Genomic DNA, 24115 nt, shown 5'->3' with positions numbered 1-24115 from the left:
CAGGCGCTCAAGAACAACTGAACACAGCACTCCGTGCTTTGGGCTGGGTGATGAGGTTGGGATCGCTCACAGGTTGGACTCGACCTTAGAGGTCATTTCCAACCTGAGTGATTCTATCAAAGAGAATGAAAGCAGCTTTTTGATCCGAATTAATACAATTTACAGCCCTGCCTGTCTCTCCCTCGTTCCCTGCAGTGCTGAAGGGAGCCACGTGTCAGGACAGAGCAACGGGCGAGACCCGCAGGCCCTGGCGAAGGCTGTACAGATTCACCAAGACACCTTACGCACGATGTACTTCGCTTAAGTCAATGACCCGGGAGACACTCACGGAGAGGAGAACTGAGAACTTAAGCCACATACAATGTATGTTTCCAGGGGGTTGGTTTAGGGGCTGTGCCTCCCATCGTGCTGGAGCTGACGCTGTGCAGGGGCGAGAGGCTCACCCTTAAATTGACACGAGGAAGATTGTTTACTTCATCCAGGAACACAGCACTATTATGCAATATGAAACCAGCCAACTGCTTTTTTGGGGCGGGCTCCTGTGGGAAGCCGCCGCCATCATTTTTTTTTAATTATTATTTCTCGTAGTTTAACCCTCTTCTGCCTTTACCTCAAGTTGCTCGGCAGCACAACTATTGTTGCAAAAAAAAAAAAAAAAGATAGTAATAATAAACTAAAATCTATTGTGTAATTTAAAACAAAAAAACAAACCACCTTTTAGAAACAATCACAGTGATTGTTTGGAGAAGGGAAGTGTGCAAAAAAGAAAATAAGTTTTTAACCCCCGTGCACTGAGGAATCTTTCTCTCAGTATTGCCATCGAGCGTTTGAATGTGAACATATCCAAGTGCATTGGAATGTACAGCACTAGCTAGGTAACAGTGAGGGGGGGAAGATGTTTTGCACACTAATCCAATAATTTGAACCTAATTTAGCCAATGGCTGCCTTTGTGTCTTTTCTCACAGCTTTGGAGTTCTCAGCTCCAAGAATTCCCTTTCAAAAGCAATCCAAGAAGCTCGTGGTTCATGTGCAGGCAGTAGTGACCCAACTCTTCTTGCTCCCTGGGGGAATTTACTAAAGCTGCTGTTTTACCTAGTCCAAAAGTTTCAATTTTTTCCTATCTGGCAAGTCAAATCTGTTGAAGCCTCACGTGAGATCTGATGTCCCAGGTTTTCTGGGATGACATACAGTAACCACCAGAACTGAAACTTTAGAGCTAAGGTCTTTTTGGAAAAAAAAGAAACCTGCTACTTTACTTGCTGCCTCTCACACCTTAATGTGATTCATATGTATGTGTGTTTGAAGTTTAGCTTCCTTTTGTTTCTTTTATATTTATTAGAGTAATAATAATGCTTTAATTTAATTATTACGGAACATATGGTCAACATCAACTTTTATTTTTTAGAAATGTAATCATGTTTATTTTTAAAAAAAGAAACTGACAACTTGTTTTGCTACCTTTTAGTGCAATAAGCATTCTAAAGAAAAACTGTGTCCATTGAGCTGTACTGAAGCAGTGTCCGTACCACGGACCATGGGAGAATGGACACCTCCAGGATTTTAAAAGGACAAAGTAAAAGCCTTAATTTTGAAAGGAAAGTTTTATAGTCAGAAGGAATCTTGAATTTTCCTTTTTTAAATCAAAAAAAAATTACAAAAAATGCTTCTAGACTTCTGCAAGCTTTACTTGTTGCTGCAGTCTTTTGATTTAACAAAGGAATTGGCCTTATTTTTGGCTTTGAAATGTGGAGCATATTTGAATTAAATGGAAAGGGTTTTGTATTAAGATCTCAGTTTTTACATGCTTAGTTAAACCTATTTGACATCAGTAAAATGTCTGGAATTAATAAAAGTTTTTAGGCTTTTTTCCTCTTTGATAGTGACTTTCCTTTTAAAATTAAGTTATTGGTAACTTCATTTCACTTTGCAAATAAAGAGGGCTGGGATAGTTCTAACATGTTAAATCACCGAAATGTGAAACAAACCAATGGGACTCTTTCATTCCACTTTAAAACCAATGTTTAAGATGTCAGAGACGAGCATTTATTCAACGAGGGGACTGGGGAGTTTTGCACTTTGTAAACTCGTGAACTGCATTTTTGACTGTTTTTATTTGCACTGGTTCATAGTATATTTACTGCAGCTGTTTGTATGGGCATTGCTGTGATCCCAGCCCTCCCGACCTCCACCTGCTCTCACATGAAAACCTGGTTGGTCTAAGTAGCTTCTCTCCTCATTCTCACCAAATCTGCTGTTTGCCAATATACTGTATTTTGAGCCTAAAATCTGAGCCCATTTTGCTTCACCAGGCATGAACCCCCTTTTTTCTGCCAGAAAAACCAAGTACTGTATTTTGTGCGTTTGTATATTGTATGGAAATGTCCGTAGTGCTGTTCACAACACTGTCTGCAAGAGCTTTACTAACAGCTGGTGTAGATACCTATTTTATCTCTCAAAAACAAGGAAAATAATGTCAAAGACTAACTTGGCAAAGCTAAAATTGCACTGGAAACAGTGGTGGGGGTGGGCATTGGCTGGGGGTGCTTGGTGGGAGGCTCAGGAGGCCCTGAGGATTTGGGGACCCCCAGAGCCAGGGGGTCCCAGCTTGGAGTGCCCTATCCCTGTGGGTGCCTTTGGACACACCTGGTGCAGGGAGGGGGGTGTGACAGAGTCCTTTGAGCGAGGTGGTTTCTCAGTGAGTCTCTCAGATGTTTTTTTTCCCAGTCTGTGACCTGACACTTTTCTCCTAAAGCTCTCTCAGTAGCAATGCTGTTTGTAAAAGGTTCAGCTTAAGCTTTATACAGAAATTTCTTTTGAAAACAGAGAACTTTTTTTTTAAAAAAAAAAACCTATTTTGCAAAGAGTTCTTGTGGACTTCTGGCATTTAGCTGAAAATTCCTTTTTACAAAGCCTTCTAGCTCTCCTTTCAAAGCTGCTTCTCACCCTGCCCATGCTCGGTGACTCAGATTTGAGAAGCTTTTTTGCTCACTACTTTCACCAAAAACTAAAGAAACTTCATTGGCAAAGTGACTTCAGTTGTCAAGGTAACATTGTACCTGGTTTTCATGTGAAGAGTATTTGGAAGTTTTAATCTCTCTTCTTGGTTTTGCAAATATCTACGTCAAGTGCCGATACTTCTTTGTATTATGATATCAAGTTACTGACGTTGTGAGGGCCACACATTTATGATGCTGTAGCTGCTATATTTATTTAAATGGAGATGGACAATTACTGCACTAAGGAATGAGGAGAAAAGCAAGGAATCAAGGTTAGTTAGATATCTTGGGTTTTTTTCAAAAGAGAATTAATGGTGTGAAATATCAAGTGTAACAAAGGGTGCTGTCATTTTAACTGAGATTAAATAGCCAGATATTCTTCTTTTGTTTAAAAACATATATATTTTGATGTTTGCAGTTTGGGGGTGGGGGGTCGGGATAAATGGTACCTCATCTGTGGTGGCAGTTTCCAGTATATTTTCAGAGTATATGGATTTCTTTTATTTTTGTACCTGCTCTCCTTGAAAAAGAAAAAGAAAAAAAAACTCAAATTTTATGTGCTGTTTGAGGAAACCTTGAGTGGCACAGCAGATCCCCCTCTCTGGCCGAGAGCTGGCTGTGGATAGTCCAAAGAGGGATGTGGGCACAGGCTGATGGCTCTTCTTGCTTTGCAGACACTGGCCTCGGGTTTCTGCCTGTGGAGAAAAGCAGTTCCCATCTCCTCAGACACTGAGACCTCACTTGTACTGAACAAGTGCCACTAAGTGCTCCCGTGGTGGGGGCAGGCCCAGGGTATCACCGAGCCCCTCCTCACCCAGCCAGCCCTGCCCAAACCTCCCACCTGGCCACTGCTAGATCCAGAGCTGGAGAGAATCCCAGGATGTTTGTGGTTGAGGCGTTAAACTCGCGACATTTGCCAACAGGAGGAGTGGCTCCGCTGTAAGTCGCCTTTTTCCCTTTCTAGGGACTTGAGCTGTGGCCATTTGACTCAGGATCGCTGTGTCACTGTTCCATGTGTCATCTGGTTACACGTGTCCAAAAGTTATTTTTATAGTATTCATTCCGGTCTTCTTTTGGGAGTTTGGCCACAGAAATGGTTTTCAGGAGTAAAATGGGTTTCTGGAAGTTGTCAGTCAAATTATTTCAAGATGCTCTTGGTCCTAAATGATTTTCACTTCTTCATGTACAAATACTTGTCCTATAAAATGCTCAACATGAGATACCATGTAGTCTGCTGTAAAAATTCCAGCTACAAATACTGGTTTTCTACTAGTCTTAAAGTTCACTCTGGTGAAATTCCAAGCTCAAGCTTAAGGCCTTTTTTTTTTCCTTCCCTTTTCTTACACTTTCTTCATATCTTGTCCACTTTTGGTATTTTCCCTGTTTTGTGAATTGAGGGTTTAGAACCTTACTCAAAGCACTTTTATAACCAAGGAATCAAAAGTTCAGATGATGTGTGTTGGACCTGTAAATTCAGTTTTCAAAGGTGGTTGTTTCTAAATGGCCATCGTGGTCTCTGGTCAGGCCGGGCAGATGCTCTGTCCCTTTCAGTGCTGTGGAGTTTCATGGCTGCTACTGGCAGGTTGTTTGGATCTGGTGAAAAATTCCATAGGGGTGTCAAAGGGAAAGATTTCTGTCTGTCTTTTCTACCCAAAGATGGTACTTTAGGTTGATGCTGCATGTTTGGAATATCATTTTTGGTTTGGCACATGTTGAAATCAAACTTCACTTAGCCAATTCACTCCTTGTTTTTGTAAAATATCGTGGTTAGAGCTTGAGCTCGTTGATGCTTTCTGCTGGTAGAAGATTTTGTACTTTCTGTAGTTGAGGTATGAGCAAGATGGATACAGGATCCTACATCTTACCTCCCGAGCAGAATCTCAAAAATCCTGATCTCTGTGACACTAAAACCCAAATTGTTGTTCCCTGAGTAGATAAAGGTGCATATGGTGGGGAAGGAGTTGTAAGGGAGAGGCGTGTGAGGGAAAATATCAGAGCATTGGTTTGGCAGGAGTAAGGGTGTTGGGGAGACTCCATCCACTTTCCATCCCACGTGCCCTGGCCTTTCACATCCTGTCTGAGGTACCCCCTCACCTGACACGGGTTGTTACCGTAGGGTCCTTTTCAAACAAAGCAGTTCCACTGTTTAAAACTTGGAGTGACTTTTATTTTTTTTAAGCAAGACAGTCCTCAGAAAGTGCCTTTTTAGAAGATGGTGCTGTAGATTTTTATTTTCCAGTTGTACGTGGCTGCAAATTTAAGAAAAATTATTGAAAATGCCAAGTGTTTGATGGTATCTTTTAGGTACTTTCAAGCACCAGCTTCTCTGAGTCAGGACCAAGAATAACCAGGAAGGTGTTTTCCTTTGGAGGGAGAGGCATTGAGGAGCGATCACCAAATTCAGCTGGTAGGCTGGGGTTAGGTTGGGTTTGGTCAATGTGATTTACCTCTTCATTTTGAGGGGACTGGCGGTTGGGGTGTGGCAGAAGCCATGGGGACCTGATTGGTGCTGAAAGGAATCCATAGCTCCCACAGGATGGCTTCTCTTAGGGGAAGCACAAACTGAAGGGTGTCTTAGGAGGATGGCCTGGGAGATGGTTGGTCCTCACATGGCTCACGTGTGTTTGGGGTGGATCAGTGGGTGTTTCTGACTGCCAGCTGGGAGCTGGATGCTCTGGATGGGAGCAGCTTGGTGGCTGGGTGATGCCATGAGGGGGTGGGTCCATGGTGAGTTTGGTGAGCGTTCCTGCAGTCAGGAAAAGCTGTAGACTAGACTATTAAACACTGCACCTCAGTAACCTTGTAATGCTGCATAAAGTAATAATAATAGCAAAGTTGTGCTTTGACACTGTAATGTGCTTGCACATGCCTGCAAAAAACACTTCCCTTTCCTTTGGTATCAGTCTGAGTAGCAGTTATGGGATTTTTCTTTTATGATGAGCCTTGTCCTTTGTTGTGGTGTTTCTGTATATTTATTGGTGGTCTGTGTGCAGCTCATAGGTCTGTGTGTCTGCTCTGTGTGTTGCTTTTAACACTTATTTTTAGGCAGGAGAAGTTTCTGAATGTTTTGGTTTTCTTCTCCAAAGAAAGTTGGCTTAACCAGTCGTGTTTGAGAGGAGACAATTAACCCGCTCGCCATAGACAAGTGCTTCATTGGTACCTTGTTTCTCTACAACTAAAATGATTTTGTGCATTTTATTACTGTTTATAGTGTTGGGCATTCAAGATGTGGAATAACTTGATGTCAGGATATTTTTGAATATCAGGAGCTTAACCACAGAACTCACAGAGTAATTCCAAGTGGTCTCTTTGCAGGAATATGTTTGTGTCCAGACTTTTTCTAGGAGTGAGCAGAGCTTCTGGACATCATCAATGAAATATGTGGGGTTCAGAGTCCCAGCACTGGGCAGTGCCCTTGCTGAGTTGCCCACACCTCATTGTTGAGGGGATGCTGCAGCTCCCCAGGCACAAATTGACTCTCTTTGCTCTATAATTTCTTCTGATTTGAGACATGATCCAATGTCTCTTGTAGCTTGTACCAACTTTCTTGTCTTACTGCAGTGCCCAATGCCACTGTGTTGGTATTAAGCTTGCCATGATGTTCAATTATTTTATATTTCCAATTTGTCAATGTTACTGGGCTGGGGTTTAGAAAGCATTTTTCAGTCTAAATTCTGAGCCAAAACTGTGTCTCCTGACCCTTTTAGAAGTAGCTGTTTCTATCTTTTAGACTAAAAAGGGCCAAAAATCTTGCACCATCAGCTTGTTTGCAGCAATACCCTCCATCTCCTCCCCTGCCTGTCAACCAACTGCTTTGTTTCTCTCTATATTTAGCTCATACTGAACCTGTTGAGATTTAGAAGGAAGTTGCTGCCTCTTCTTTCTATCAAAAGGAATGAACTTGCACCTGATTAAGCAGTTTTCTGTTGGACACAAATCTCTTGCCTTGGTGTCCATGAGCTGCCACATGCGAGGTTTAGTTCCAGTCCAGTTTCTGTTGCAGTCATTGGAGGGTGCATGATGATTTAAAGTATCTAAATTAAATAAGAGCTAACAAACTACTGAAAATAGACATTATTAAAATACTTTAAAAAAAACCAACCAAACAAAAACAAACCAGCAAACCAAAACACAAAAAGGAGCAGCTGCAGGTGAACTGGGAGGACCTCCAGGAGATGGAGAACCTGTGGGACACTGAGATCCTGTGGCTGTGGGGACAGCTCTACAAGGGAAAGAAAAAAGGTGGAAGAAGCAGAAAGGGCAGACTCAAAGTAACAGAGCACTGTAGGAGTTATTCAAACTCTTTTAAAAGTTATCGAGTGGGAACATCAGAATATTGATGCTCATGAAGAAGCAGCAGAGCCTCCTTTGCCTCCTGTAGTAAATAAAAAAGTAAAACTTCAGTACCTTTCAGTACTTGAAAAGGCCTGTAAGAACGATGGGGGTCAACTTTTAGGAGGGCTTGTTGCCACAGGATATGGAGTGATGGTTTTAAACTGAGGGAGGTCAGTTCAAACTAGATTTAAGAATTTTACAATGTGTGTGATGAAACACTGGCACAGGTTGCCTAGAGAAGCTGTGGCTGCCCCATCTCTGAAAACATCCACGGTGTCAGATTGGATGGGGCTTGGAGCAACCTGGTCTAGAGGTCCCAGGTCACAGTAGAAGGGTTTGTCTGGATGAGCTTTAAAAGATCCCTTCCAACCCAGACTACTCTGTTATTCTGGGACTGCTAATTCAAAAACTAATGTATGAGGGGAAAAGCATGTTCCTGTATATTTTTAGGGGTGGCTGTTCTTCTCCAGGTGGCAGTGCCTGTGACAGCTGTCCCCTGAAACCAAACTGTGGTTTTATCCAAACCTTGGAATCCCTTACTTGGGTGGAACAGATGCAGTTTCCAGTGGATCCACTGGTTCAGACAGCACCAACCCAAGGGGTTTTGTGAGCAATATGTGGCCCTGCTGTACAACACAGATGCCCTGAGAGATTCCTGGTTGCTGGAGGTGTGCCTGGCTCCCAGGAACAGCAGCAGGCAGGTGTAGAGTTCCTTTTGCTGTAGCACTGCAGCTGCTCTGCTCTTACTCAGCTCTTACCTACCTCCCCATTCCCTGACCAGGTCTCTCTCCCTCCACTGCCTGGATGGAATTAGCCATGTTGAGGATGCTGTGGCTGCTTGGAGCACAGAGCAGCTCTGGATGTGAGGGTGGGGGTGGGATGGTGACAAAAGCCTGTAGAAACAAAGGACTGGGTAGGAGGTGGGTGGGTGTCAGGTGAGCTGTGATCAGCTCACACCTTTCAGGGACATCAGACATGAACTTGGGTATCCTGAACTTTTTGTGTTGGACTTGAACTCACTGGGAGCAAGTATGTGCCTTTTTCTGACCAGGAACAGAGCTGGAAAAACTAGTATTTGCATTGGTAGGATGGTTAGTATTTTTCTTGAACTGTTTTTAAAGCTCAAAACCCTTGGTCAGAGTTGGTTTTGTGTTGAATTATTTAATCAAAGCAAGCCCTGAATTACTTGTGAATTAGAACTACCCAGAGAGGAGAAGCTTTTAAAATAAGTGGTTTCTGGAGAGTAATGTCATCAAATAAATCTACTTCCTGGTAGACTTGCAATTTTTTAAATAAAATTTAACCTTGATATGTTTATCTAATGAGAATCATTAATTCTGCCTTTATTTGAATGTTGCCTGTCCAGTGATGTCCTCGCTCTTTACTGTGCTCCTGCAGCTTTCCATACACTCCATTTTCTCTCCCCTCCCCACCCATTTGGAGGTTGCAGGGACATGGGGAATGTTGTCCAGTGAATGTTGGGGAGCAGTGCAAAGCTTTGCTCAGTGGGGACGTGGAGGTGAGGATTAAATGTCACAGATAAGTTCAGAAAGCAGTTTGCCAGCAGCAGGGGTGGCGATGTCTGGGGACAGAATCGTGTGGCCCCCTGGGTGTGGAAAGAGGAACAATCCCCCATCCTCTGGCACCAGTTGTAGACACTGCACTGTGCAGAAGTAAGCACATGTGTGCTTAGATGCCAGTTTGGGCTTTAAGCTGCTAAAAAAAGCTGATTTTCAGACCAAAATGGAAGAGCTTTTCCAACAGGTTCTATTTGAAGCTGTTTTGAGACACTGGCAAGTTGTCCAGCCAGGAGCTCTGGAACCAGCTGGCTCTGAAGCAGGTTCCCTTCCTGACCTGGGGGAAATGATTCTGCCTCATTTTTCATCTAGAAAATGCTTGTGATGATTCACATCGCCTTACGAGAGTGAGTTACTGGGTGATCTGAGGGTGAACCATGTCGTGACAGTGGTAACCTCGTGATACAAACCCATGCACTTCTTGCACATTTGTATCTTCCAGTGATTCCAGTTGTTTGGAGCCCATCCCTGCTGGGAGCTGGAGCTCTTCCCTCCCATCCCATTGCAGCTCTGCCCGAGGCTGAAGCCCCTTGGGGTCAGTCCTCCTGTGTTTGCCATCTTGCTTTCTTTAAACCAACCCATTTGTTGTGAAACAGATGCTCAGAGGGCAAGTTTATTTAAATGGAAGGGGTTTTTTTCATTGCTGAGAATTACACAGGTCTTTCTAACGCATTTGGCAGTTGGAAAATTAATGCTATAACGCTATCTAGCAACACAAAAATATGGCTGTATGTTGAGTTTAGGGCCATGCTTGCCCATAAATCATAGATCCACAACCCATTTCAGTACAGGTGTGCAAAAGTTAGCTTTTAAAATAGTTACTAATAAACTTTCATTTTGCTTACACTTGCAAATCTCTTAAATATCTTCAAAACCAGTTTTTTTGATAGAAAATACGTGTCTTGGTAGGTAGTGTCCACTCAGATGTAATAGCAAAGTGATGCCCACTGGAGCAATGCTGAATTTAAAGAACTTCTGGAAGTTTTGGAACCTGATGGTGTGCCAGCAAAGTGAAAACTTGAGTATTGCTCCTGAAGTAGTGAGGATAATTGAACACCAACAAAACTTGGTGAGAGGAAGAATGCCAGAGATGGAGTTTAGCTTCTGGCAGCTTTGCAGTGCAGAATGGCTTCTTCTGGGTACTCGCTTTTGTGCATCACTTCTCTCCTGTGGCTGTAGTGTTTACTTTTTTTTGAACTTGATTTCTGTTTTTCAGTGAAATCTTCTCATTTTTGCAGTTTTTCAGTGTTGAATCTCTCCTTGAGACAACTACACGTTGTTTTCCTGTAGAAAAACCTGCTTCTAGCTCATTGTGTTTGGTGTCTGTTTGCAGGCAGGTGTGAAAAGTGAGCTGCAGCACAGCAGTGGGGCGGGCAGAGCGAGTTTTGGGTCAGAAATGTTGGTTTTACAGGCACTGGTGCACAGATCAGCGTTCCAGGGGAGCAATGACACTTTGGACTCACAGGGTACAAACCCTCCTTCCTGTTATTGCCTCTTCCCTTGAAATAAGCATTTCAGCTCCCCAGGTAGCCTCATGGTGGATAAATGGTGCTTGGTGGGGAAAAAGTGGGCTGTTCACCTGGCTGGAGGAGTGTGATCGTGGACAAAGACATTGTCTGTCAGCAGGTGTTACTCCAGAGCTTTCACAGTAATTGGTAGCATTTGGTTACAAGCTAATATTAAAGGATTTTGGGAAGAAGGTGGCTCAGGTGGCATCGTGTGTGCTCACTGGCCAGTGAGCTCTCTTAGTTTTGGAGACTGCTGGAAGCAATGTCACACATAGAAATTTTGCATATTTAATACCATGGGTTTATATTGTTCAATAAAAGAAAAAGTCATGCTGTTTGGGATTCCTTTTCTGAATAAAATTCTAATAAACCAGTCTGGTGGATTGATCCTGTCCCATGTGTCTGCTCTTTCTCATATGCTGGTAACTGCTCCCCTGTTTTGGTGTCCCATTGCTTTGGCAGGAGCGTGAATGTGTTCCCACCGTAAAGGTCCTGGGGGCTTTCGAAGCAAAAGGGAAATGTTTCAAGAGTAAAGTAGAGCTGTGACTTGAGACGTTGCACAAATAGATTGTAGATGGATGGCAAACAAACTGGTAAAAGCCTTTATTTTTACTTAACCATCTTGACCATGTGTGCCTCTTTGTACCGTGGGCTGCAGCTGTGCGGGGTGGGAGGGAACGTGTTGGTGTTTGAGATGTACTTGCTAAGCAGAAGCCGTGTCCTCTGCCCCTTCTCCCTTTCTGGACAAATTGTTCTTGCCAAAATTTTCTACCTGTTGCAAGAGTTGCTTTCCTTCCAGCACAGTAAAATGTCGACTTCTTTCACTGTTCCTTCCCTCTCGTAGGCATCTGTAACCTCTGTACGACTGTGTATAGGACACAGCAGTCATCGATCTCTGCTGGCTATAGATACCATCAACTTGAGTGTATTGTAAACGAACTGTATTCATTTGAAAAATAAATTTTTTTTGAAATGCACGTGTGTGAGGCTTTATTTATACTTGCATAATTTTGATTTAATCCCAAAGAACGGAGCTGATATTGGTTTGGGTGGGGGTTGTGGAGGGAGGCACCAGGCATATCCAAGGAGAGTAAACTACTTACTTTCGGTCTTTTTTTTTATTTTAATGTATTATTTTAAAAATTTAAAGTTTAAAAAAATAATTTTAAAAATGCAAGAGCTTGTTGAAGTGCCCATAGCCATCCTGGGGCAGGATGGCTCCTGTGGAAATGGGAAACGGCTCTAGAAGTGGACACCCCCGGCTCCCTCCTGCTTTATGGGGCATTTTTTTTTTAAACAGTATTATTTGTCGCTGATTTGGGCGCTGCTTTGCTGCGGTTTGCGGTGTCCCTGTCACCGATACCGCCCAGGAGCCACCGCCGGGGCCGCCCCGCAACGGCCCCGCGCGAGCCCGGGGCGAGAGAGGGGAACGGTGAGGGGAGAGGGGGGAATCGGCCGGGAACGGTGAGGGGAGAGGGGGGATCGGCCGGGAACGGTGAGGGGAGAGAGGGGGATCGGCCGGGAACGGTGAGGGGAGAGAAGGGGGATCGGCCGGGAACGGTGAGGGGAGAGAGGGGGATCGGCCGGGAACGGTGAGGGGAAAGGGGGGAATCGGCCGGGAACGGTGAGGGGAGGATCGACTGGGAACGGTGAGGGGAGAGAGGGGGATCGGCCGGGAACGGTGAGGGGAGAGGGGGGGATCGGCCGGGAACGGTGAGGGGACAGCGAGGTTCGGCCGGGAACGGTGAGGGGAGAGGGAAAATCGGCCGGTAACGGTGAGAGAGCGGCCCGGCCCGGCCCGGCCCTGCGGCGGGACGGGAGCATGGTCGGGCCGGAGGAGCTGAGTGCCCTCATAGCAGCCGGGGTGAGGCCCCTTCCGAGCCGGCGGCTGAGGCCTTTCCCTCTTTCTCCCTTTCCTGTCTTTCCCCTCCACCTACGGCCGGGCCCCTGTGTCCCGCGGCCCTTTGTGCCCTCTCTCCGGGCTTCCTTCCCTTCAGGAACTCCTGGGTCAGCCTTGGGGTCGGTGCTCGAGGGGCTCCGGCGCAGCGCTCTGTGCCCGGGGGGCTGGGGCAGACGTGGGATAGATGTCCCGCTGCCAAGCGATTCTGCCCCAGAACTGCCCCTGACCGTAGATTTGGGCACCTGCAGCCCCCTCGGGAGCTCCTCGGACCTTGTGGAGTGGGGTCTGCAGTTTCTGCCCGTTGTGCAGGGTGTGCTGGCTAAAAAAGGAGACTAAAAACTCTGCTATTCCTTGAAAGCCTTGGAGTCCCGGGGGTCCAGCCCTGGGCTAAGCCTTCAGCAGTAGCACAACAGAATCAGTCACATCCTCAGCCGTTTTTGTCCAAGCTCAGTAAATATCATATGGAAGCTGGTGCTGTGAGCAGCTCCTTGTACTTGCAGTTACATTCCTAGGGAGGGACAGATGGAACAGGGCTTTTCCCCCTGGCCCGGGGCAGAGGATAGCTCCCATCACCTGCCCTTGTGCTCCCCCATTTTAAGGACATGTATCTGCATTAGGCCAGGTGCCAAGTTGCAGCTTGCTGCTGCCTTTCTCCTGAAGAGCTCTGTAGTTTTTGGCTGCAGCTCCATTTCAGGTGTATTTCCATGAATAAACACACAAATCTTCTGCTCCCTTTCAGTCACCTGTTCAGCAAGATGGCCTCGCTGAGTGTAAAGCCAGGCCAGCGCTTCACCTTGCCGGACTGGAAGAACAACTCCCTCCTCATCTCGGCAGACGCCGAACAGCAGCGTTTTAATTCCCACCACATCCGGCAGGAAGGACGAGTTCTCCGCAATGACACCGGCAACCAGGTGAGCTCTCTGCCAGGAGGGCTGCTCACAGCTTTGTCAGGATACTGGGCTGAGGAGCTGGGGGGAGTGTCTAGATTTGGGTGTATGGATGAAGAAATAAAAGGCTTTACCTGTACATTTACTCCCTGTAAACCCACCTGCAATGATGTATCTGTACTGACACTAAATCCCCGCGTGTGTTTCTCACATTCACTGCCACTGATGTTGTTCTCTGTGCTCTCCATTTGTGTAAATGACTGTGATTCCAAATGGCAACGTGTTGTATTCCTGTGAGAGGCTCAGTCAGTCCTGACAACGGAGAGAGGCTTCAGCGAGATTCACAACTACAATTTTAAAACGAGTAACGGCATTTCTCTCTAATTCCAGGCAAAATGGGATGAGCACAACAGCCGAACCCACCTCAAAGATCGTATCACCACCGTGGACAAATGGAGAGAGGACCTGGCCAAATGCCTCAAAGACCTAGACTTGGAAATTGATGCCTTAAGCAAAGTATGTTGGGAAGGCAGATGGCTGGAAATGAACTTTCACTCTCAACATGGGATGTGAAATAATTGAGACTTGTCTTGTGCAATGGGCAAGCCCTATGTATATATTTGTCTATTTTATACTGAGATCCATACTTGATGGAATGACTTCCCAGAAAACAAACCACTTTGTTCTTGGCTGGGCCAAGCCATACCATGCAGCTGTGTATTACATGCTCCTGTTTGGATTTCTGGGTGGATTTTTTTGTTTGGACTTTTTATAAAGATCTGAAGGATAATAAGAAATATGTTAACACCATCCTCCAAAAATGCTTGGGGTTACATAGGGAATAGTGGTGGGAGATCTCTGATACCGTGAGTTTTAAACCCAGAAGCTGATGCTGCTTCTGGAATTGTTAACCCCTAGCAAGATGTGATTCCCAATGCAAGTGGCAGGTGTAGAGGACTAAGGTGTTTGGCTCTGGCAATTTTTGTTCCAGACTTGATAAAAGGTTTCAGAACTGCAAAGACAATGTGAGTCCCTCTTAATGATGGTATGGGTGGGTTCCCCTTCCTTTCTCTCTCCCATCTCTAAAAGATCCCCCACACACCTGATTGATTGCTTCTTCCAGGTGAAGGAAGCAGCAGAAAATGCCATCCAGGCAAAGAACTTGTGTTTGGATGTTGCCATTGAGTGCCTGACATTCCGTGAGAGCCGTCGTGACATCGATGTGGTGAGGGATCCTGTGGAAGAGGAATTACACAAAGAGGTGAAGGTGATTGAGAAAACCAAGAAAGAGCTGCAGCAGCGAGTGGATGATGCCTTCAGACAGCTCTGGTGAGGAGTTACAGCTGTTGGTTGATGACTCTGCTCTCCTTGCTTGGCCCCAGATACTTAATGTGCCTCTAATGCCATGCTGAGATGAGCAGGGAACCACACAAGAACCCTGGATGATTTTCAGGGTCAGGGATTTGGCAGGGAAGGGTGTGTCAAAGGCAACTTCACAAGCACCATTTGGAAATTTTGTCCCAGACCTCTTGTGTCACCTGCCTTGGTTTAGGAATCAGTGGCCACGAGGTGTCAAAGCTCCCATGCCCTGATACTCTGTGGGAATCCTTCACAGCTCCATTCTCCAGGGTGATACCAGGCAGTGTTGGGCAGGTCAGGCCCAGTTCCCAGGGAGGGTGGGAGCTCATCATTCATTTCACTAAGATGACTGATGTGTGTTGAAGGCTTTGGGAATTGTGAGCTGCCCCTGCCCTAGGCCTGCTCCCTGCTGACCCCAGCCTGGCTCTCCACAGCCTCTTAAAGGAAGCTCGTCAGCAGCTGAGCTGTGACCACCGGCACAAGGTGGAAGCGTTGGAGCTCGATCGGCAGTGCATGTCCTTCAACCCCACCTCTGGCAACATCTCCTTCAAGGTCAACCCAACACGGATCCCAGATGGGTAAGGAAAGACTCTGTCCTTGTGTGATCAAATCTGCCCCGAGCCCTAGGTTGCTTTTTCTTTCCATGCTGTGTCCAGGCTTGATGGGTACAGTTTTGGAGAGAGCTCAGAACAGAAATTGGCTGTGGCATGGGGAAGCCACAGGTTTTTGGGAGATATCTAAATTGTCACCACAAACCCAGTGCCCTGCCTCCCTCCTGCCTGGCTGTGACACTCAGCAGTGTGGTGTCACCTCTGGCACAGCTCAGGGGGACCTGCTGCACATTTTCACTTGCCTGGCATTCCTTTCCATGGTTTGGATGTGTCCCTGGTGGAGCAGATGTTGGGCCTGGTGGGGTTTAGTCTCTGAGGAGATCAAGGAAGATGTGACCTCCAGCTTTCCAGAATCATTTTGTGCTGCCACCCTGGCCTCAAGCAGGTGGTTCTTTAAAATGTCTTGCAAATACTCAATTTATTTTCGTAACTGATTTGTTCACAGAACAACTGCACTTAGTGAGTGGGAGCTGAACAGCCGGTGCAACAAGGAGCGTGCTGAGGCAGAAATGAGAGCCTCAGTTGATCTCCGAGGAGCAATCACACTTACCATTGCCCAGGTAAACTGCTCCCTTCACCTGGAATCTGTGGTGCCATTCTGGATCTGGTGTGGGAGAGTGGCAGGCATGTCTCTGGATCTCTCTGGGAGCAGCTGCCCTCCTGGTTTAAGTAGGAGCTTGGTTATGCTGCAGAGCTTGCAGCAGTCACTGGAGGCATGTCCCTGTCCATCTATCCCCACCTTCTGGCTACTGGGGAAGTGTGACATGCACACGTGGCAGCAGCCAAACCTGGCTGGTTTTGCTCCTGGGTTTGTCCCAACCTTCCAGGCACAGCTTGGGGGTGACACAGACACCTTGAAGCCATGTGTGACTGGGGCTGTTCTCTCCTCAGACAAACAATGAGCTGGATGCTCAGCGTATAGCTACAGAGTTTGCACTGAGGAAGAGGATGAGAGACATGGAAGCAGCCCTTAGTGAGCTGAGATGGCAGGAGAAGAATGTAAGTGTTGTTTCTTTGGTCATGGACTACAACCCTGGCTGGAAACAGAGTCCCAAAGGCTCTTGGTTACATGGAAAGTGACTCAGCCTGAGTGTAGTTTCCACGTGTTTGCTGTTCGGTGGCACCCCTGATCCCAGCAATATCCCACCACTCACAAGTGCTTCTCTGGCACTGCTTGGCCTCACTGCCAGGTTTCAGCCTCTTTATTGTACCCCTTGTCTCAGCAGCACCATCCTGGTCCATGTAAAAGCAGAGGATTCAGTCCTCAGAAGCCCTTGAGTAAAATCTATCCCCAGCACAGCAAAATTCCCAGAGACACGGGGGCAGTTTCCCAGTCTGCATCCCAGGGCTGTCCCTCATGACTCATGTCTGTCCTCAGACCTTGGAGGAGATTGCTGAGATGGAGGAGGAGATCCGACAGTTGGAGGAAGATATCAAGAAGAGAACCCTGGATCTGAAAGTGGCTCACACGCGCCTGGAGACGCGCACGTACCGGCCCCACATCGAGCTGTGTCGGGACCAGGTACCCCAGCTGCCATGGTCCCTGCAGGGAGCTGAGGGGAAGGGGGCTCTGGAAAACACGGATGAGTGGTGGAGCAGCTGAGAAATACATCCTACAGTGACATAGCAGAGCAAGGGAATAATGGCAGAGCTGGGGGAGAGGGGAAGGAGGGAACTGTGGCCTTTGTCAAAGCCCTCTTAAGTGCTGTCCCCTCCTCCCTGCAGGCTCAGTTTGGACTGACAGATGAGGTCCAGCAGCTGGAGGGGATGATCCGTGCACTCCAGCAGAAGAGGACAGAGTCACAGTGAGTGTCCTGCTGTCCAGGAACAGCAGTGCCCAGCACTGCCCTGAGGGGATGTGGCTCTGGGTGTCCCTGCTCTGGGCACACCTCCAGCACCTGCCTTTTGGGACTTGGGCTCATGAAGGGCAGCAGTGTTTGGGCTTGGTGGATGTGGGGTACAGAGGGGCTGTGCTGGGAGGGGAATGGGGCTCCCACAGCCCCTGCTTGACTCTGAATTCATCCAGGCCCTGACTGTTCCAAAAGGGACAAAAAGAAGAGTGACAAGGAAGGAACAGAAGTGCTGCTGTGGGCTGGCAGCTCCCCGGGTGCACATCTCTTGCTGCCCTCCCAGAGCACTGTGTGGGCTGGCTATTCACTGCCCCAAACAATGGGTCTCTGATGAGTTCACTCCTTGTACAGGGCCAAATGCTGCCACAAAGTGGGAAGTTGGGTGCTTCCTGTCCAGTTTAAAATCATGGAATATCCTGAGTTGGGAGAGACACGAAAGAGTCACTGAGACCAACTCCTGGCCCTGCACGGGACACCCAACAATCCCCCCCTGTGCTTGAGAGCATTTTCCAAATGTTCCTTGAGCTGTGGCAGGGTTAGGGCTGGGACCATTCCCTGAGGAGTCTGTTCCCATTTGATCTCAACTCCTGTCCCTTCTGCTCATTCCCAGGGATGCCTTGGATGCTCTTTACAGACAACTCCACCGCATTCAGACCGATATTGGCTACAAAACCAATTCTCTGCAGCTGGACAACAAGTGCATGGACACCCGGAGAAAACTCGTGGTCCCTGTGGAGAAGTTTGACCCAGAGGTCGACGCTGTCAGCCGCACCAGGAACCTGCCGAGGGAAAGTCAGCTGGAGCTGGCTTAGCGCGCCGGGAATTGTGCAAGCGCGGGGGGAATGGAAAACTCCCGGTGATTCAGTTCCGCAGCGAGGAAAAGCGACATCTGCGTCGTGTTTGGGGAGAATGGAATTCTTCTCCTAGTTTGTTTTATAACTGTCTGGCCCTTGGATGATGTTTACAGCCTCCCGCGCTCCGAGGAGATTTATAAACAATAAAGGGCCTGTCCCCAGTTGTCATCCGCGGCGATTAAATCCAGCTGGATTCCAGGAGGGATTTAAGGGAGCAGGCGGGTGTGCTGTCGGCACCTCGGTCCTCCGGGCCGCCAGGGGGCGCCACTGTGCGCGGCAGCGCCTTCGGCCCACGCTGCCCCTTGGCTGCCCGGGGGAAGAGGGCGCCGCGCGCAGCAAGATGGCGGCCGCGGGTCCGGCCTCAGGCGCCGGGCGGCTCCCGGCTCGTCCCCGGCCCGGCCTCGCTCGGTTCCGGGGCTGCTTAGCCGGGGCGTTGTTAGGGGATTGCCTGGGAGCTGTTTTCGAAGGCAGGAGCGTCGTGAAGCTGCCGGAGCTGCTGAGTTTCCTCAAAGGGCTGGAACCGGCGCCGCCTGAGGAGGGAGGGGAGGCGGCGGGGAGCGCACGTGGAGGTGCGTGGGGGGGAGCGCGTCGGGGAGCGGGGGATGTCCCCCGGTGCCCCCTTCACACACCCCGCTGTGCACGGCACTCCGCACCCCAGAGATTCGGGTTAGACCCCAGCACTCCCCAGGACTGGCCTTTGGGGTACAGTTTGTGTTCCACTCCCTCAGCACCCCCAGGACTGGGCTTTGAGGTGCCCAACCTGCAGAATCCCCAACCCCTCAGCTCCCCCGAAACGTGGGTGCCCCCAGTGCTTACCCCTCACCTGGTGTGGGGCATCTCTGCTGTGACTGCCCTGGCTGTTCCCTGCCCTGCTCTGTCCTGTGCCCATTCCTGATTCCCTAGGGATTCCTTAGGGACACCGCTGATGCAGAAGGCCCCGTGGTTTGCTCTGCTCGGCCCGAGCTGCTCCTATTCCAGGGAGCTGAGGTGGAGTGTGCTGGGGGGGCAGTGTGAATGGGTGTGGCAGTGCTGGGGTGTCAGCAGGGAGCAGAGGTACCAAAACTTGAGAAGAGTGAGAGAAGCACAGAGTTTTTATTTAACTCGTAGGAAATTATTGCAGCCTTACAGTGCTTGAGAGGAGTCTGCAGGAAAGATGGATGCTATTGACAAACCTTGGAGTGACAGGACACGGGGAATGGCTTCCCATTGCTAGAGAGCAGGGTTAGATGGGATGTTGGGAAGGAATTGTTCCCCATGAGGGTGGGGAGGCCCTGGCACAGGTTGCCCAGAGGAGCTGTGGCTGCTCCATCCCTGGAAGTGTCCAAGGCCAGGTTGGACAGGGCTTGGAGCAACCTGGGATAGTGGAAGATGTCCCTGCCCACGGCAGGGAGTGGAACAGGATGGGTTTTAAGGCCCCTTCAAACCTAAACTATCCTGGAAATCTGTGATTCTGTGTTGGCCTGACTCTTGTCCATATATACCTCTGGATGTCATACATCTTCTCCTGGCTCTTACTAATCTTGCAGTATATTCTTTGTCATTATAGCTGTGGATGCAGCTCCTGGCTGTGTCTCCTGACTCTGACAACCACGGCAGTGTCAACCTCAGAGTGCCAGGGAACTTAAATTCCAGACAGGTTTGGGTTGGAAGGGCACCTTAAAAATCACCCAGTGCTATCCTCTGCCATGGCAGGGACACCTTCCACTATCCCAGGTTGCTCCAAGCCCTGTCCAACCTGGCCTGGGACACTTCGGGGATCCATGGGCAGCCACAGCTGTCTCTGGCAACTTGTGACAGTCAGGCCCTGGAGATGAGGGTGGTGCTGGCAGAGGGCAGGAGCAGTTTGTCCCTGGCTGCTGGTGTGACTCTTTGCCCTCCCGTTGCAGAGTCGCTGCCCTACACGGACGACACGGCCATGAGCAGGTCGGTGGTGCAGTCACTGCTGGCCAAGCAGGAGTTTGATGAGGTTGACATGGCCAAGAGGTGAGCATGAGGCTTCCTGAAGGTGTAACCATCACTGTGACTGTCTGTGGAACGGGGGACAGGGGCTGAGGCAGACTAATGCTAATTACTAATTTTTGGAGGGGAAAAAGTTAGGAAATAGGTGGTTAATCCTTCAGTTTGTTAATCCTTTTGCTTTGCCATATCTTGGACCATGCAGCAGGATCAGCTGCAGTGTGGAGTCTGAAGCTGCCTTGACAGGGCAGCACTGCTGTGTGTCAGCCTTGTGTGTGTTCACCTTTGGGGAGGAGAATGCTTGGAGACTCCAGAAACATTTTGTTTCATGTTTATTTGTTGCTATTTATGTTTGCACTGTCCTTAATTTAGTGAGGGAATAGGAGTGAGCTCAGCTTGACTCTGTTTATGATCCGTTTCCCTGTTGAATCCCTGGCCCTGAGAGCATTTGGTTCCACTTAAGGGAAAGCATTTCTTTGTTTAGAAAACTCTTCCATTGAACTTGAACAAAAGACTTTCCTTGTGGTTGTGGCCCACGGAAATGTTTCTAGTTTGCTTCTATTTTGAGGCAGAGCTGAGAGGGAAACAAGTGGGTTATGGAAGGTGATGTTTATACATCCTTCTTTCACACTGTTCTTTGGGAATTGTTTCCTGCAGAACTGTATCTCTGAGCCCTGACTGTCCTTGATTTAGGTGTGTGTTATTAATTCACTTTAGCAAGAGCCTTCATCCAATCACAAACCCCAGTAACAGACCAAACCCCCGGGGTGTTTTCCCCCCTGCCCACACCAGGTTTGCTGAGGAGTACAAGAAGGAACCCAACAGGGGCTATGGGATGGCCGTGGTCAACGTCTTCAAGAAGCTCCTGAGCCCCAAGTGCAGCGACGTGTTTGAGCCTGCGAGAGCTCAGTTCAACGGGAAGGGCTCCTACGGGAACGGCGGCGCCATGAGGGTGGCCGGCATCCCCCTCGTCTACTCCGACATCCAGGATGTCAAGAAGGTAACGGAACATTCTGGGCTTCTCTGGGTGTCCCTGCTGCCAGGGGAGCGTCCCAGGAAGCTTTGCTGACACCGGCGTTTCTGTGGCAGTTTGCGAAGCTGAGCGCGGAGCTGACCCACGCCAACTCCCTGGGCTACAATGGGGCCATCCTGCAGGCCCTGGCTGTGCACCTGGCACTGCAGGAAGGGCTCAGCAGGGAAACCTTCCTGGAGCAGCTCATCAGCCACATGGAGCACGTGGAGGCAGATGACAAGTCTCTCAGTGATGCCCGAGCGTGAGTAGCTTGGGGAAAGCCCCAACCCTGCTTTGGTGGTTTGTTCTGGCTCTTCACATTCTCTCCTCTTCACTGCTCTCTCTGTTTGCAGGCTGGGATTTGAGGATTTGCCATTTTCCAGGCGTCTCAAGAAAATCAAGGAATTTTTGGAGCTCAGCAGTGTTCCCAAAGCAGATGTATTGTTTGAGTTGGGTGAGTACCTTTCTTAGTACAAGCATTAGGAAAGCTGGAAGCAAGACTAACTTAGCAAGCCTGGGAGATGTATGTCCCCCTAGATTGCTCTTCAGCCTGTCAGGCACAGACTATGCTGGAAAAGCAGCCTGTGCTCACCAGTCAGGAATTCTGAGTCTCAACTCAGTGATTTCCTTGTGTATTGATAGGAAAAAAATTTCTTGCTAAGATCAATTTACCTTGCATAATATTTCTTAATATTTCAAGACTCTTAAGGGCTATTGGGTCATCATGTTGAGTGGGAATGAGTAGATGTGTATGGCCAGGCTATACTGGGGTAACTGGGAATTGCTCTGCAGGATGTGAGTGGCACTGGGGAACTGGGGGCTTTCTGAGGGACAAACTTTTGCACCTTTTCCTGGTAAAATCCATGATACTGTTATGGAAAGTCACCAGTAGGAAGGGAAAAGGAAGGGAGGCCAGAGGGTGCTGACGGGGTGTGTTCCAGGCAATGGCATCGCTGCGCTGCGCTCCGTCCCCACTGCCATTTACTCCTTCCTGCGCTGCATGGACGCTGATCCTGACATTCCTGAGCACTACAACGCCCTGCAGAGAACCATCATCTACTGCATCTCCCTGGGGGGGGACACGGACACCATCGCCACCATGGCGGGGGCCATCGCCGGCGCCTACTACGGGGAGGAGCAGGTGCCCCCGAGCTGGGAGCAGAGCTGTGAGGCTTTCCAGGAGACCCAGAGGATGGCCAAGAGCCTCTATGAACTCTACTGCCAGCGGCTCTGAGTCCAGGACAGCCCCAGGGCTTTCCTGAAGGCAAAGGGATGGTCAGCTCTGCTTCCCCGGGCAGACCCAGCGGTGGATCCGCGCCATCGGCCGACGCCAGCGAGCCTCACCTGGGAAGGGGGAGCCTGCTGCTGTCAGCTGGGAGCTGGGAGCAGGAGCCAGCCTGGAAAAGAGGGGACATCCCCTTCAGTCAAGGGTCAGCTGGGAAGTGGCTGCACTTGGACAGTGGCTGCATCTCCCTGAGTGTACACAAGTGTCTCATTTTCCATGGATTTCTGCTGCTTGCTTTGTCCACCATTGTGCCATTTGTCATTGCAGTTACTGGTGGGTGTCTGAATCCATGGACTTTCTCCCTGTTTTCATCTGCTCCTGTGTCCATGGGCTGTGTTTTGGTGGTCAGTGGCTTGTCCAGTCTCCACACCCCTGGTACAGCAGCAAGTCATTGTCAGCTGGCCAGATAAGGGATGTCACAGGAGTCACCAGAGTGTCACCTGTGCTGAGTTAGGATAATGGAGTGCAGATTTCTGGGGACATTTGTTGCCTTAAAGGCAGAATGAGAAGGGCCAGAGAAGGGATTTCTTTGCATTGCTGATGGCTGTGTGAGAGACCTTTGATGCCTGCAGACAATCCCAGCTGGCTCATTGTCCCTGCTGGGAGAGGGTGTCACTAATTGCTGCTCCTCCTGTGTCCTTGGCTCTGTGATCCAACAGTCACCTGCTGCACTTTGTGCCCCTTGCACAGCTGCTGTCACACTGCTGCAGCCACTCTGGCTGCTCCTCTGTATTTTTAAAGTCCTGTATATGCCCAGAGCACCAAGTGAGATTCCTGTTTAAATCACAGAATACCCCAAATGGAAAGGGACCCCCAAGGATCATGAGAGTCCAGCTCCTGTGGAGTGCAGATCTGGGAGTAGAAGTAGTACAGGGGTAGAATGCCTGGTTCTGCTGCAGTCAGTCACAAAAGTGACTTGAGCAGGATGCAGGAGTTAATTTATCACAGTCTCAGCCTTTGTACTTGGTAAAATTTGCCCCAGAATTAAAGGGAAAGGTGGGTTAATTGGGGACATCAATATTGAAAAGAAGCTGGTGCTGGTGGCCAAGAACATTCTAGCACAGCTGTGTTCCAGAACTTCACATTTAAAACCTTTTCCTAGTGGAGCTGGTCAAAAAGGGAAAAACAGCTTGGGAATGGCACATCTAGAAAGGGTTGGAAGCTTTTTAATAATTGAAAACAAAAAGTCATCACATGGAAATGTTTATAAGCTTAAATGTGACAGTGTAACTCTTGTTATTTCTCCAGCATGTCTTGTGACACTGGGAAGTGGCTGTGGTGCTCCCCAGTGGTGTCAGCACGTGGTGGCTGTGTCAGGCTGCATGCACATGTGGGAATCTGGCTGCCACAGGTCCTTCCAGTTTTCCCCGTTGTCTGCTTCCTTCAAGTGCCAGTCTTTTGTGTGATGCTATAATGGGTTTTCCTTGTATAAATGGATTCTTGTCCTGGGAACGTGTGGAATTTTGGTCTGTTGTATATTTTTGTATTGTGCTGCAGATCTGAGCTGTAAAATACCAGGTTTTCCACATTATTCTGCCAGAGGAACAACCAGATTCATTTAATTATTTAAAAGAAGATATTTTTCTTTTAAAGCAGCTTTATAATTTTAAATGTTTGGAACTCCTGACAAGCAAAGAGCTCCTATTTAAAGACTGGAGCTCTTTGAGCCTGAATTTAGATGTGTACTAAACCCTTCAGTTTCCTTGGAAAGAAGTAAAATCCCTCAGTTATCTTTGTTAAGTAGCCAGTGCTCCTGTGTTTTCACTCAAGTCATGAAGTTGTGCATCCTCAGTGCCAAGAGGACCAGGAGTGGTTCTTGGCACAAGGGTGAGTTGACACTGAGCATTGCAGGGAGGGCCTTTGGAAAGGCCCCTTTTCCTTCTCAGCCTGTGGAAGGAGTTCAGGTGCTGGAATCCAGCACGTGAGGATGGTGCAGAGAGCAGGGAATTCACTGGGAGCCTCGTGCATGGCAGCAGGAGGATGG

General features: G+C 48.5%; 3 protein-coding genes across 3 annotated transcripts in view; all 3 read left to right on the top strand.

The window, feature by feature from the left end:
• The window catches only part of AGO3 (argonaute RISC catalytic component 3), a 33703-nt gene extending 22309 nt beyond the window's left edge, over positions 1 to 11394 (top strand). The window contains exon 19 of the mRNA XM_036396897.2: positions 196 to 11394. Within this exon, the coding sequence (XP_036252790.1) occupies positions 196 to 304 (109 nt within the window). The 3' untranslated portion in view covers positions 305 to 11394. The remainder of the gene's footprint in view (positions 1 to 195) is intronic.
• Positions 11395 to 13056: 1662 nt separating this feature from the next.
• TEKT2 (tektin 2) lies at positions 13057 to 17890 on the top strand. The gene is made up of 9 exons (XM_036396898.1): positions 13057 to 13228; positions 13595 to 13720; positions 14328 to 14533; positions 14998 to 15141; positions 15620 to 15734; positions 16066 to 16173; positions 16553 to 16696; positions 16900 to 16979; positions 17635 to 17890. Exons 1-9 carry the CDS (start codon positions 13073 to 13075, stop codon positions 17834 to 17836), a joined length of 1281 nt encoding a protein of 426 aa, XP_036252791.1. The 5' UTR covers positions 13057 to 13072; the 3' UTR covers positions 17837 to 17890.
• A 328-nt stretch (positions 17891 to 18218) lies between these two features.
• Positions 18219 to 23874, top strand: ADPRS (ADP-ribosylserine hydrolase). The gene is made up of 6 exons (XM_036396965.2): positions 18219 to 18447; positions 19765 to 19861; positions 20627 to 20834; positions 20924 to 21108; positions 21200 to 21300; positions 21788 to 23874. The coding sequence occupies exons 1-6, from the start codon at positions 18219 to 18221 to the stop codon at positions 22078 to 22080; spliced, it is 1113 nt and encodes a 370-aa protein (XP_036252858.1). The 3' UTR covers positions 22081 to 23874.
• Positions 23875 to 24115: the final 241 nt, after the last annotated feature.

The sequence above is a fragment of the Molothrus ater genome, chromosome 24, assembly GCF_012460135.2.
Source record: "Molothrus ater isolate BHLD 08-10-18 breed brown headed cowbird chromosome 24, BPBGC_Mater_1.1, whole genome shotgun sequence".
NCBI classification, from domain to species: Eukaryota; Metazoa; Chordata; class Aves; order Passeriformes; family Icteridae; genus Molothrus; species Molothrus ater.
Note: the sequence above shows the minus strand (reverse complement) of the source record. Positions and strands in the feature narration are given on the sequence as shown.

What these genes read in the sequence shown, in the direction of transcription:
- ADPRS (XM_036396965.2), top strand. Translation starts at nt 18,219, where the DNA reads ATGGCGGCCGCGGGTCCGGCCTCAGGCGCCGGGCGGCTCCCGGCTCGT. An exon ending in GAGGTTGACATGGCCAAGAG is followed by an intron (nt 19,862 to 20,626) that starts GTGAGCATGAGG and finishes TGCCCACACCAG; the next exon opens with GTTTGCTGAGGAGTACAAGA. An exon ending in AGATGTATTGTTTGAGTTGG is followed by an intron (nt 21,301 to 21,787) that starts GTGAGTACCTTT and finishes GGTGTGTTCCAG; the next exon opens with GCAATGGCATCGCTGCGCTG.
- TEKT2 (XM_036396898.1), top strand. Translation starts at nt 13,073, where the DNA reads ATGGCCTCGCTGAGTGTAAAGCCAGGCCAGCGCTTCACCTTGCCGGAC. An exon ending in TCACACTTACCATTGCCCAG is followed by an intron (nt 15,735 to 16,065) that starts GTAAACTGCTCC and finishes TTCTCTCCTCAG; the next exon opens with ACAAACAATGAGCTGGATGC. An exon ending in CAGAAGAGGACAGAGTCACA is followed by an intron (nt 16,980 to 17,634) that starts GTGAGTGTCCTG and finishes GCTCATTCCCAG; the next exon opens with GGATGCCTTGGATGCTCTTT.